Source organism: Rana temporaria, chromosome 4 (genome assembly GCF_905171775.1).
Source record: "Rana temporaria chromosome 4, aRanTem1.1, whole genome shotgun sequence".
NCBI lineage: Eukaryota > Metazoa > Chordata > Amphibia > Anura > Ranidae > Rana > Rana temporaria.
The window spans coordinates 336,904,104-336,918,182 of NC_053492.1; the positions used below are offsets into that span (position 1 = coordinate 336,904,104).

At 45.0% G+C, this 14,079-nt stretch overlaps 1 protein-coding gene across 1 annotated transcript in view; it reads right to left on the reverse strand.

Annotated features, from left to right (window-relative positions):
• Nucleotides 1–645: 645 nt before the first annotated feature.
• Nucleotides 646–14,079, reverse strand: part of TMEM178A (transmembrane protein 178A) — a 464,669-nt gene continuing 451,235 nt past the window's right edge. Inside the window, exon 4 of the mRNA XM_040350749.1 lies at nt 646–1,439. Within this exon, the coding sequence (XP_040206683.1) occupies nt 1,198–1,439 (242 nt within the window). The 3' untranslated portion in view covers nt 646–1,197. The remainder of the gene's footprint in view (nt 1,440–14,079) is intronic.

Here is a 14,079-nt window from a genome sequence, read left to right on the forward strand (position 1 = left end):
GGCAAATGACGTCGCAAGGACGTCATTTGCTTCAAAGTGAACGTGAATGGCGTCCAGCGCCATTCACGTATCACTTACGCAAACGACGTGAAATTCAAATTTCGCGACGCGGGAACGGCGGGTATCCTTTAGCATTGGCTGCCCCTACTATTAGAAGGGGCAGCCTTACGCTAAAGACGCCATACGGAAACTCCGTACCTTGCATACGCAGGGCTCGCGCAACATTGTGAATCGGTGTTAGTATGCAATTTGCATACTATACACTGAGCACAATGGGAGCGCCCCCTAGCAGTCATCGCAAGAATGCAGCCTAAAATCTGCGTGGCATAAGAGCCTTATGCCACGCAGATTTTAGGCTGCAGTCGGCGTTACGATGTTCCTGAATCAGGAGCATTCGTAACGCCGGAGCAAGTCAGCAATTGCGCTGCGTAACTATGGTTACGCAGGCGCAATTGCTCTCTGAATCCGGGCCACTGTGTTTTATAACCGTTTTCTATGGCAAAGCAGGAATGACAGAAATCATTTGAGATGTGATAAGATGCAAAATGGTTATAATAATTGAGCAGGAGCTCAAATGGCTTTGAAACAGCTTGAATGTAATTTTTTTCAAGCATGAGATTAACATAGCACTGTAACTCTTGGAGGTCTGTTTTCCAAAACATGTCTTTTTTATTTTCTGTAAAATAGTGACAAGCAAAAGCAAGAGAAAATATAAGCAGTACTATAGATGGAAGTCTTTTTTTTATTTTTTTCTGCAAAGTTTGCATGTTGACAAATCTGTCAGTGACGCACATAAACATGTTGCATAAATAATGGTTTCTTAAAGAACTTGATTTCACAGTATTTCCATGCTTTGGAAGGCTGTGTCAGTTGTTTTTGTGGATATTTAGTTTTACTTTGTTCCTAAACAAATGACCAATTTTAGTTTATAATTCCAACCATGTTACATTCCCGTGGGTAGGTTCCAGTAGTGCACAAGGCAGGCAAAAGGACTCAAGGGCAGAATCAACAGTGGAGCAATGAAGGCCACTGGGTCATTAACTATTTATTTATACATAGCCGGAAGCTATATCTTCTTTGAATCGATTAAGCTTACAGTATTTGTGCTTCCAACATAGGTTTTTTTTAGTCTGTGCAGCTCAGGTTTGATCAGTTTTGTAGTCTTGAAAATGGCAGGAAAGTCATAGCTTGTCTCAGTCATACACAGGAGTCTCTGGCAAACTTTAGATGCAAAATCTTGGTCCTTCTGATAAATGGATAGGCAGTGCAGAGGCATCCAGCTGCCACTATTAAGCCCAAACTACACCAGGCACAAAACAAAGACCAGCTGTATCCATGTTCAACATCACTTGGAAGCCCATAAATAAATTGTGGCAAGCGATTCAGATCATAGGAGACACTTGCTGCATAAGTACACAAAGAAATGGTGCAAAATATTCCTAAAACAAAAGAGATGTAAGTTAGTAAAATATACAGAAAAGAAGTTTGTAACTTTTAAGCCATTTTTTTTTTCATTGTAAAGTGTAACTATGCTGTTTCTCTTCCCGCCATAGCACAAGTAGAAACAGGCTTTAGAAGCAGACATATTTTTTAAATTAATATTCCAGCATCCAATAGTGCTGGTCCCCCACTGTGCACTGTGGTTAGTTTTGCTGATGATGGGTTGGGTCCAACAGCTTGTAGGCAGGTACCTACAAGGGATTAACTTTGTAAGCATTTGTTTTTCAAGTGTTCAGGAACTACAATTCCCATCATGCCTAGTCATGTCTGTGAATGTCAGAGTTTTACAATGCCTCATGGGACGTGTAGTTCTGAAACAGCTGGAGGGCTGTAGTTTGGAGATCCCACCATTAGGCTGATGAAGGAGACGTGGTTTAGCTTGAAAAATGTGTTTCAATTGGCTGCAGAATATGGGGGCTTGACAGTTTTCCTGACAGCTCTCCTGATGGCTCTTCCCTCCCGGCGGCTCCTGGCTTGTTCGTCCAGTTCCCTGCACTGCATCCCACTTCCGCTTTTACAGGATTGGACTTTGACTTTCCCTTGGTTGTCCCATACTGAGCTATCTCATGCCTGTCACCCAGGATGTCTGTGAGTGCATTTGTACTGTATTTTATGTTGCTGTGAATAAACTGTGCTACACTATTGACAGCTTGGCGTCTATTGTTTACTTGCTTTGCCTGATCTGAAGTCTCTTAAAGGGGTGCATGCCCAACGTATCAAAAGAACAGGGCTTGCAACACAGCAAGGGGACTGAGTTAGAGGAAGATATCGAACATGGGTCCAACACACAGAGTACTATCCAGAGGAAGTTAATGTGTTGTTGCTAAGGACTACAGTATCTGTGTTCCATGTAAGGCAACCAATCCGCCAGGAGACTGGTGACATGGCAGAGGTGACGGTCACACTGGTAGTGAAGTGAGTTGTGCCCTTGGCACCTCCACTAGTGGCCAGTTCCCCAATTTGTGTTGAACAGCATACCTTTATTGCCTCCTGATTAGATAATTGAAATGCACCCACCCCCTATATCCATCAGTATAAATATAAGCATCCTTTTGGGTGAAGTTTAAGCAGGGGGCTCCTTGCATCTGGGGCTCTTTCTCCAAGTGGGGCTTTTTCTATAAGTGGAAGCACTTCTGACTCTGCACTTCAGCGATTGCACAAAGTGATAAAAATTATTATTATTTTGCTATTCAGAATACAGGGATACTATTTTTTTTTTAAGTTTCGGTTTCCTCCCCTTTCGAAAATGCACTCTCTACCACTCCTTCTGACAGCTGTGTCTTCTATCCTCAAACTGTCTTTCCTTCACCCCTCTTGTCCACCCCACACCCTATATATATCGCCCTCACTTCTGTCCTCTCCTTATTACTGCACTCACTAACTCATGCTAATTCTAAAGTCAAACGCCCAATGCTACAAATCACTGGGGCAGGTCCACTCATATAAATCGCATTCCCACATTACCTCCCTCACCCTTCTGCTTCTCCTATGCTCTGGTGATGTCTCCCCAAACCCTGGGCCTCCTTCATCCAACTGTGCTCAACGCACCCATTACCCTACACCCAGGGCCGCCATCAGGGGGGTACAGGCAGTACACCTGTAAGGGGCCCAGAGGTCCCCAGGGGCCTGGATGGCAACCCCCTTTAACCTCTTTCCCACCGCGCTATTGAGAAAATATGTCTACAGCGCGGTGGAGTTGTTCTGGGAGGACGTCCCTGGGACATCCTCCCAAAATCCTCCTCTCGCGCTCCCCCTGGGGCGCGCTCCCGGAATCATCGGAGCGATCACTTGTAAACAAATGTAATGACGCCGGTTCCTCCCTCTTCTCTCTGTACCGTTCGGTACAGTGTGAGAGGAGAGGGGGGGGGGAGCGGGTGGCAGCAGCAGCACTGTGGGCTGGATCTGTGACAATTGCAGTCACAGATCCAGCCATCCCTCCCTGCGCAATACTCTGCAATACCCCCCATACTGTGCAATACCCCCCATACTGTACAATACCCCCCATACTGTGCAATACCCCCCGTACTGTGCAATACCCCCCATACTGTGCAATACCCCCCATACTCTGCAATACCCCCCATACTCTGCAATACCCCCCATACTCTGCAATACCCTCAATACTCTGCAATACCCTCAATACTCCGCAATACCCTCAATACTTCACAATACCCCAATACTCCAATACCTTGCAATACGTCGCCTATGGGGATTTTTAAGTAGCGAAGTTCGGCGCCAATCCACGAGCGTGTGCAATTTTAAAGGGTGACATGTTAGGTATCTATTTACTCAGCGTAACTTCATCTTTCATAGTATGCAAAAACATTGGGCTAACTTTACTGTTTTTTTTTTAAGCACAAAACTGTTTTTTTTTTAAAAACACGCGTTCAAAAAATTGCTGCGAAAATACCGTGCAAGATAAAAAGTTGCAACAACCGCCACTGTATTCTCTAGGGTCTTTGAAAAAAAAAGCATATATAATGTTTTGGGGTTCTATGTAATTTTTTTGCAAATAAAATATGATTTTTACATGTAGGAGCGAAATGTCAGAATTGGCCATGGTGCTCCAGAACGCCTGATGGTGATCCCTGCCTGTTGGGCCTCTGTATGTGGCCACGCTGTGTAAAAGTCTCACACATGCGGTATCGCCATACTCGGGAGGAATAGCAGAATGTGTTTTGGGGTGTAATTTGTAGTATGCATATGCTGTGTGTGAGAAATAACCTGCTAATATGACAGAAACTAGAATTTTTTTTTTATTTTTACAGAATTTTCAGTCTTTTTTTCTTTTATAGCGCAAACAATAAAAACCGCAGAGGTGATCAAATACCACCAAAAGAAAGCTCTATTTGTGTGAAAAAAAAGACAAAAATTTCAGATTGGTACAATGTTGTATGACTGAGTAATTGTCATTCAAATTGTGAGAGCACCGAAAGCTGAAAATGTATCTGGTTACGAAGGGGGTTTAAGTGCCCAGTGGTCAAGAGGTTAAAAAAAAAAAAAAAAAAAAAGTTTTTTTTTTTTTTTTAGGGGTCCCGGAGGTCCCCAGGGGCCCAGAGGCCTCCAGTGCCCCAGATGGCAACCCCCCTTTTTTTAAATTTATTTTTCATAAAAAATTTTTTTTATATATTTTTATTTTATTTTTTCTTAAAGGGCCATTTTTTTTAGAGGTTCCCAGGGGCCCAGAGGCTCCCAGGGCCCCGGATGGCAACCCCCCCCTTTTTTTTTTTTTTATAAAAAAAAATATATTTTTTAAATGTATTTTTATTTTATTTTTTATTAAAGGGACAATTTTTTTTAAGGGTCCAGAGGTCCCCAGGGTCCCAGAGGCCTCCAGCGTGCCAGATGGCAGCCCCCCTTTTTTTATTTCTTTTTCATTAAAAAAAATATATATTGTTTAATATATTTTTATTTTATTTTTTATTAAAGGGCCAATTTTTTTTTTTAGGGGTCCGGAGGTCCCCAGGGGCCCGGAGATCCCCAGGGCCCCGGATGACAACCCCCTTTTTTTTATAAAAAAAAAACTTTTTTTTTTATATATTTTTTTATTTCTTTATATATATATATATATATATATATATATATTATTATTATTAAAGAGCCCACAGGTCCCTAGGGCCCGAATGGCAACCCCGCTTTTTTTTCTAAAATGATTTTTCTTTTTTTTAATATATTCTTTTATATATATATATATATATATATATATATATATATATATATATATATATATATATATATATATATATATATTTACATATATATTTATATTTATTTATTTATTTTTAATTTTATTTTTATTAAAGGGCCCTGGATGGCAACCCCCCTTTTTGTTTTTTATAAATGTTTATTTTTATTATTTTTTTATTTATATATATTTTTTTTATTAAAGGGCCCAGAGGTTTATTTTTTTTATTTTTATTAAAGTGCCCAGAGGTCCGGAGGGCCCCCCGCCTCTCAATTCACGGCAGCCCCCCCCCCGCTTCTTAATTTCAGTTGGCGGCAGCACCCCCCCGCCCCCCCGGTTCTCTGCTCCAGGGGGCCCATGCCTGAAGCTGTGTAAGGGGCCCCATAATTCCTGATGGCGGCCCTGCCTACACCCTCTGGATGCAGCCGCAATGCACACAATCTAGCTCCCATTTCTCTTCTTCCCAAGATTTCTCTTGCGCCATTTTGAACGCTCGCTCTGTCTGTAACAAACTCACGTCCCTCCACGATCACTTTATCGCTAACTCTGGAGTTATTGGTGCTGTTGATAAAAAGAAAACAACGTAAAATCAGAGCCCTTGATCGAACCATTTCAGAGCTAAAAACAAATCTTGAAAGCAGTAAAGAGCTACCTGAATTTATAGCCCTGTCGAAACAACTACAGCGAGATATGGAACAAAAGGATAAGGAGACAGTGGCAAGGAAAAAAAGAAAATATCAGAGGGATATGAAGGACTATGAGGATGATTTAGTATTCAAGTGGCAGAATAAATTGGAGGAATCAGGGACTGTGTCAAATAGGAGCTCGCCGGAACAGGATACAGGGCAAAACGCTACCAATGAGAGAATCACCAATCAGAATGCTAACACTATTGAGACGAATCAAGGGACCAACACCCCGAATCAGAAGCCTAGAAAAAATGTGAATAATAATGGTTGGAAACCCTTTTGGAAAAAGAACTGGCAGAATCAAAATACTTACAATGCCCCTAGACCTTTCCAACAGATGCCCAACAGGGGGAGATCGCAAACTCCCCCTTGGAGAAATCAAGCCTATCAAGATGGAAATAATTATGAAAACCAAAGACGGGAAGGAAATTACTATCAACAGGAAGATAGAAGATACTATGAGAACTCATACAATGTGCCCGTGTACAATCAGTATGACCATCTAAGAAGAGATGATGGTGGAGGTGCAAAAACACCAAGACATTATGAAAATAGGAGAACACCTAATCGCCACTATTCATATGGAAGAGAAAATAGAAACGCATCTCCAAAGCGTTTTTTAGAGCAGAGACGCCAAGAATCCCAGAGGCGTCATCGGGATTATGGGGTACAGAGATCAAGGAATTGGAGCCCGGAACCCAGACCAGGAGAGATGAGGAAAGGAGATCCCAGGAATCAGGATGTTCAGAGAAATCGGGACAGAGAAGAGAAAGCGAGAAGAACACCAGGAAGGACCCAAGAAAATCAATCTGGAAGACACGGAAATCAAGGAGAGGATGCAGGGCGGGAGCAAAAAAACAGAAGAAGAGATTGATAGGAGAAGGAGTGATCAATATTAGTGGAGTGGAAAAGAGGAAAAGAGTACGAAAGAGGAAATCAAAGTGTTGGACAAGGGCCTTAAGTTTGCCCCAAAGAAAAACTTTAAAAAAATTTGATGCGTATGTGGACATCAATAAATTTGCTAGAAGCCTCCACATCAAAAAGTACATGATGAATAAACCAGGAGAAGTTATAGCAAGAAATATTATTGTGGAAAATGAGGTCGTGTTTAGCAATCTAAGGAATAAATCTGTATTCAACCCGCCAATAAGTAATGAGGGGCACATTGAAGCATTCAGAAGAATGGTATTGAAGGATTTGCAAGATATGAAGATCAAGAAAAGATCTGACCCAGGAGACATCAAGAGCGGTATTCATAAACTAGAAGAAAGAAATGATGTAGTAGTGAGACAAGCTGATAAGGGGGGGGGGGCATTGTCATCCAATCAAAAGTGGGGCTTATAAGAGGGAGATTGAGCGCCAGTTAAGTGACATCAATACATATTTGAAATTACCAGGGAACCCCGTAGTCCGTTATAAAGATGATTTAACAAGTCTTATCAAGAGAGGAACCAAAAAAGGGCTTTTGAACAAGAAGGAAGCTAAATATCTACAACCTTAGTCATATACACGCTACCAAAAATTCACAAATCAAGAGAAGACCCTCCGGGAAGGCCAATTGTTAATGGGATTAACTCCGTAGGTGCGAGAATAGGAGAATATATAGACTGGTTCTTGCAAACCCTAGTAAAAAAAACGAATCCTACCTCAGAGATACAAAACATCTGATCCAGATATTGGATACTATTGCACTGGATGGGAGTTCGATCTATATGGCCACAGCAGATGTATCATCGATATACACAATCATTAATCACAAGGAAGCAATACAAGCCACCAATTGGGCTTTGAATGGTCTTAGTGACCTTAAAAATGCACAAAAAATGTTCATCTCCAACTGTCTGGAATACAGTCTAGACCACAACTACTTCTGGTATGGAAATGATTACTTCAAACAAATTTGTGGTATAGCTATGGGCGCGAAGTATGCGCCAAGTGTGGCCAATTTATACATGGCAGAATGGGAAGCAGATGTTTTATATAATAGGAAACCGCAACAGCTTCTTTTATACAAACGTTTTATTGATGACATTTTAATTATTTGGTCAGGAGTAGAGTTGAGCGGACACTTGGATGTTCGGGTTCGGACCCGAACCCGGACTTTGAAAAGAAAGTTCGGGTTCGGGACCGAACCCGAACCCGGACTTTGACCCGAACCCCATTGAAGTCAATGGGGACCCGGACTTTTGACTACAAAAATGTCTCTAAAAAACTAAGGGAAAGTGCTGGAGGGCTGCAAATGGCAGCAAAATGTCGGGAAGAGCATGGCAAGTACTCTGTGGATAGGGAAATAACTCAAAATAACCTAAAAAAAATAAAAATTAAAAATATAATGATTTTGACCTTGGAGGACGAGGTCCATACAGTTTTGTTCAAAATTATTCAACCCCCCAATGCTGTAAAGGGTTTTAGGGAATTTAGTGTACATTTGTAATTGTATTCAGAATGAAATCCTACAAGGACTTCATAAAGAACCATATGCAACTAAAATAATATCAATTGGTTTTGTAACACAGTAGTAAATGCAAAATTCAAGGCAATGGGCACTGTTAAACGCTACCTGGTCGTGGCAGAAAGAAGATGCTGACTTTGACTGCTGTGTGCTACCTGAAGCGTAGAGTGGAGAGAAGTCCCTGTGTGACTGCTGAGGAACTGAGAAAATATTTGTCAGATGTGGGTACTGAAGTTTCTGCTCAGACAATACGGCGCACACTGCGTAATGAAGGCCTCCATGCCAGAACTCCCAGGCACACCCCCTTGCTGTCTCCAAAGAATAAGAAGAGTCGACTGCAGTATGCCGAAAGTCATGTGGGCAAACCACACACGTTTTGGGATTGTGTTGTGTGGACTTATGAATCAAAATTACAACTGTGTGGGCCCATGGATCAACGCTATGTTTGGAGGAGGAAGAACAAGGCCTATGATGAAAAGAACACCTTGCCTACTGTGAAGCATGGCGGGGGGTCAATCATGCTTTGGGGCTGTTTTGCTTCTGCAGGTACAGGGAAGCTTCAGCGTGTGCAAGGTACCATGAATTCTCTTCAGTACCAAGGAGATATTGGATGACAATGTGATGCAGTCCGACACAAACCTGAGGCTTGGGAGACGTTGGACCTTTCAACAGGACAATGATCCCAAGCATACCTCCAACTCCACTAGAGCATGGTTGCTGATTAAAGGCTGGAACATTTTGGAGTGGCCATCGCAGTCACCAGACTTAAATCCGATTGAGAACCTCTGGTGGGACTTAAAGAAAGCAGTTGCAGTGCGCAAGCCTAAGAATGTGACTGAAGGTGGAAGCGGCGGTGTAGGAGGAGGAGGAGGAGGAGGTAGCCAACACAGCAGGTTTTGGTTTTTAATTGATTTATTTTTTAAATTAGGGTAAACCCCAAAATAGTTAGACAGATCTAGGGTTGCTACCTCATCCCTTTAAACCTGAACACAGAGTTACACAGGTTCTGGGGCTAATTTAATGTCGATAGACTCGATAAGGCACCAAGTGAGTTTAATTAACAGAACCTTAATCAGCCAGAGAACCTGTGTAATTAATATGTTTTTGCTTTGAAAGCGATGAGATGGCAACCCTAGAAATCTCAGAAAAAAAATGGCTGGGTAAGGCCGGCCCGGTGTCTATTCTGCACAAGGTACGGACAACTCCTCTGGGATCCAAGCCTGGTTCATTTTAATGAACGTGAGCTTGTCCACGTTGGATCTGGACAGGCGGCTGCGCTTGTCTGTGATAACGCCCCCTGCCGTGCTAAATACACGTTCAGACAATACACTGGCCGCAGGGCAGGCCAGCACCTCCAAGGCGTAAAGGGCAAGCTCAAGCCATGTGCCCAATTTGGAGACCCAGAAGTTTAAGGGGGCACAGCCGTCATTCAGTACGTGTAGGGGTGTGCTCACATACTGCTCCACCATGTTGCTGAAATACTGCCTCCTGCTAAAACATTCCATATCAGCTGGTGGTGCTTTTTGTTGTGGCGTGCTGACAAAGCTTTTCCACATTTCGGCCATGCTAACCCTGCCTTCTGAGGTGCTGGCGGTGCCCCTGCTGCGTTGGCGACCTCTTCCTCCTACTACTCTGTGTGACGGTATCGGTATGATATCCCCGTCAACGTTCCCTTCTTCCCATAACGAAAATCACCCCAATATTCCACGAGGAGGGATATCCCTGGAATCGCCCAGAAAGCCACACATTAGTCCAGGCTTACTGCTAGAACAAGACACTTTATTGACACAAAAACTCAGCTTATATGTGGTTACAGCCTGTTAGGAACGCCCCCTCACACAGTGGGGTTTCCCATACAGATTATAGGAGACAAGTCGGAGCCGACCCTGCAGACACGTTTCTTTAGATAAAGACATCACTGGAGTTAATTACTACACTGAAGCAATCAGAATAATTAACATACCACTTCTCTAATCATTTAGCCTGATGATACAATACACATCTTTTAAGGGTAAACACAGATCTTCTTTACACAACACAATAGATCAATTAACCTTTAGAATAGTGAGGGGACATTAGCATGTCAATAACCGGTCAGAGCAATGAATCACACATGAAATTCCTTTCTACCTCTAACCCATATGGCTAGCAGGGAGCAGTACACTGAGACATATAGGCAAATGTATCACAATGGCCCCCCTTTTGCTCCCTGCTCCGGCAAATCCGGTTGGACCTTCCCTGGTCCAGTAGGGTTGACGGGTTCAGAGCTTTTAGTCCGAGGTTAACTCCGTTTGGCATGACTGACCTCCCTTGACAACTGCTTCAGACTCAGGTATGTCACCGGGTCGTCAGATCACACGCCGGTCAGTCCCCAAGTCTTTGTGCTATCTGCAAAGTCACCAGAAGTCAGTGTGAAGCCAGCGAATGGGTCTGTGCGCCGCCGTCTAGGTGTCCCGCTATGGGAGGGGGCAGGTTATGGCTCGGAAGTGACAATCACAGGAGATTTATAAAAAGAAAAAGTTATATTTGTTGAAATGCTGTAGCACTGGTGCTCAGAGTCCGGGGGGGGTGGGGGGAGGGGAACCCAGAGCCCCATAAGGTCAGCCACCCCCTGCTCCCTCCGCAGCCGCCGGTTCTCCTCTTGGAGCTTCTCCAGCTCCATCTCCAGTTCATGGAGCCTGGGGGGGTCAGCCTGCTGTGACCTCAGGTGGTTGTTCTCCTCCTCCATGCGGCTTATGCACTCCTCCAGCTCTATGTACTCACGGATCAGCTCCTGCTTGCTCATGTCCTGCAGGCTCTCCACGTGGTCCTTCATCATCAGGAACTGGGTGGTGGTGTAAGGGGCCACCGGTGGGCCCTTGGCGAACATCTCGGCCCGCATCTGGGACGCCCGCTGCGATTCCATCTCCTCCAGTCGCTTCTTCTCCTCCCAGGTCCGCTGGTTAAATGACTTCCAGGACCTCTTCTTCTTGGAGGGTAGCTGGCGGTGCCTCTTTCTGCCCAGCTCCCTCCAAGGCCCCTCCGGCTCATGGCTGTCGCCCATGACCAGCTGACAATGGTGTTCCCTGTTGTCCGTAATAACAGATTGTACCATGAGGGCTTCGTAAGGGGTGCCCAATGGTTCTTCCTGACCCAGCTCCTGGGGATCCCAAGCTGAGTCTACACAATGGGCTGCTGCTGGTGGGCGGTACCCAGGTTGAGACCAATTTGACCTGGTGTTGTCATTCATGGGGCAATTCTGCTTGAAGTGACCCAACTGTTTGCACCGGAAGCAGCGTTGTTCGTTGTCCTCCTGGCGTGGGTAGCGAGGGCTATATGTCATCGGTCTGTTAGGCGGTTGGTATCTAGCGGCTGGTGGGTGTGAGGGCGCCGTTGGTTGTGGGGGTTGTACCCGTGGTGTGACCTGGTTTGTCTTGCGAGTATCCGCATATTCATCCGCCAACTTCGCGGCCTCTGGTAGAGTCATGGGCCTGCGATCTCTCACCCAATCCTTGACGTCCGTCTGGATGTGATTGTAAAATTGCTCCAGGAGCATTAGTTGCAAAATGTCCTCTGCGGTGATGGCCTGGCTGCTGTTAACCCAGTTAGAGGCCGACAGGGACAGCTGGCATGCCCATTCCGCGTAAGAGTCTTTCGTGGTTTTGCGTGAGTCCCTGAACTTCTGTCGGTGGGACTCTGGGGTTACTGCATAACGAGCCAGGAGCACTTCTTTAACCCTGGCGTAGCTATGGATATCCTGATCTGGCACGGTCCGGAAAGCATCAGAAGCTTTGCCTGACAGTTTGCCTGACAATATTGCAACCCACTCTCCTCTAGCTATTCGGTGCAGGTTACATTGTCGCTCAAAATCCGTCAGGTAGTTATCAATCTCACAGTCCTTTTCATCAAAAGCTTTAAAAGCGCTAAACGGAATCTTCCTTGCGTCTGCTGTGCTGTACTCACTGTTCGTAGAAGGTGCGGCTGCTTGTTGGACTGCTGCCAGTTTTAACTGTAGCTCTGCGTCCCTTATTTGTTTATCCTTCTGTAGCTCTGCGTCCCTTATTTCTTTAGCCTTCTGTAGTTCTGCGTCCCTTATTTCTTTAGCCTTCTGTAGTTCTGCGTCCCTTATTTGTTTATCCTCCTGTAGCTCTGCGTCTCTTATTTGTTTATCCTTCTGTAGCTCTGCGTTTACTAACATGTCCATCACTTTCAGCACCACATCCGGCGTTGGGTTCGGGCCGAACCAAGCTAGCTTCTCTCTCATTAGCTTGTTGGCTGGCGATTCCTCCTCCTGAATCACTGGTGTCTCCATCTCTTGTACTGCTGGCGTTGCTGCAATCCCGTCCTCCTGGTCTAGCTCCATTGATTCTGCTATGATGACCCGCTTGGTTTTGTTGATAGCAATCCTTCCACGAACTTCCAGTAGTTCTTCCAGTGTCTGCTTGGAATCCGGGTGTAAAGGGGAATAGAAGGGAAGATCCCGCTGCTACCAACCAATTGTGACGGTATCGGTATGATATCCCCGTCAACGTTCCCTTCTTCCCATAACGAAAATCACCCCAATATTCCACGAGGAGGGATATCCCTGGAATCGCCCAGAAAGCCACACATTAGTCCAGGCTTACTGCTAGAACAAGACACTTTATTGACACAAAAACTCAGCTTATATGTGGTTACAGCCTGTTAGGAACGCCCCCTCACACAGTGGGGTTTCCCATACAGATTATAGGAGACAAGTCGGAGCCGACCCTGCAGACACGTTTCTTTAGATAAAGACATCACTGGAGTTAATTACTACACTGAAGCAATCAGAATAATTAACATACCACTTCTCTAATCATTTAGCCTGATGATACAATACACATCTTTTAAGGGTAAACACAGATCTTCTTTACACAACACAATAGATCAATTAACCTTTAGAATAGTGAGGGGACATTAGCACGTCAATAACCGGTCAGAGCAATGAATCACACATGAAATTCCTTTCTACCTCTAACCCATATGGCTAGCAGGGAGCAGTACACTGAGACATATAGGCAAATGTATCACACTCTGCCTTTGCCTTCTGCTTCCACTGTGGCCCCGCTGCCAGGTGGGAATTGCACCAGCAGCGCGTCTACCAGCGTGCGCTTGTACTCGCGCATCTTGCGTTCACGCTCCAGTGAGGGGATTAAGGACGGTACATTGTCCTTGTAACAGGGATCCAGCAGCGTGGCCACCCAGTAATCAGCACCTGTCATAATGTGCGAAACACGCCGGTCGTTGCGGAGACACTGCAGCATGTAATTGCTCATGTGCGGCAGGCTGCCCAGAGGCAACGAAAAGCTGTCCTCTGTGGGAGGTGTATCATCTGTTTCCTCTGTATCCCCCCAGCCACGCACCACTACTGGCCATGAGCTGGTCTGGATGCCATCCTGCTGTGAACATGGTTCCTCCTCCTCCTCCATGTCTTCCTCCTCCTCATCCTCCACCGCGTCATCCTCCAGAACTGTGCCCTTGCTAGACAATTGTGTACCTGGCCTTTGTTGGTGCACAAACCCACCCTCGGAGCCACTTGTGAATGACTGCCCTGAAAGCCTTTCAAATGATCCCGATTCCTCCTCCTCCTCCTCCTCCTGTGCCACATCCTGTTCCATCATCGCCAGTAGGGTTTTATCAAGGAGGCATAGAAGTGGGATAGTCACGCTGAGAGCGGCGTCATTGGCACTGGCCATGTTGGTGGAGTACTCAAAACAGCGCAGCAAGGCACACAGGTCTCGCATGGAGGCCCAGTT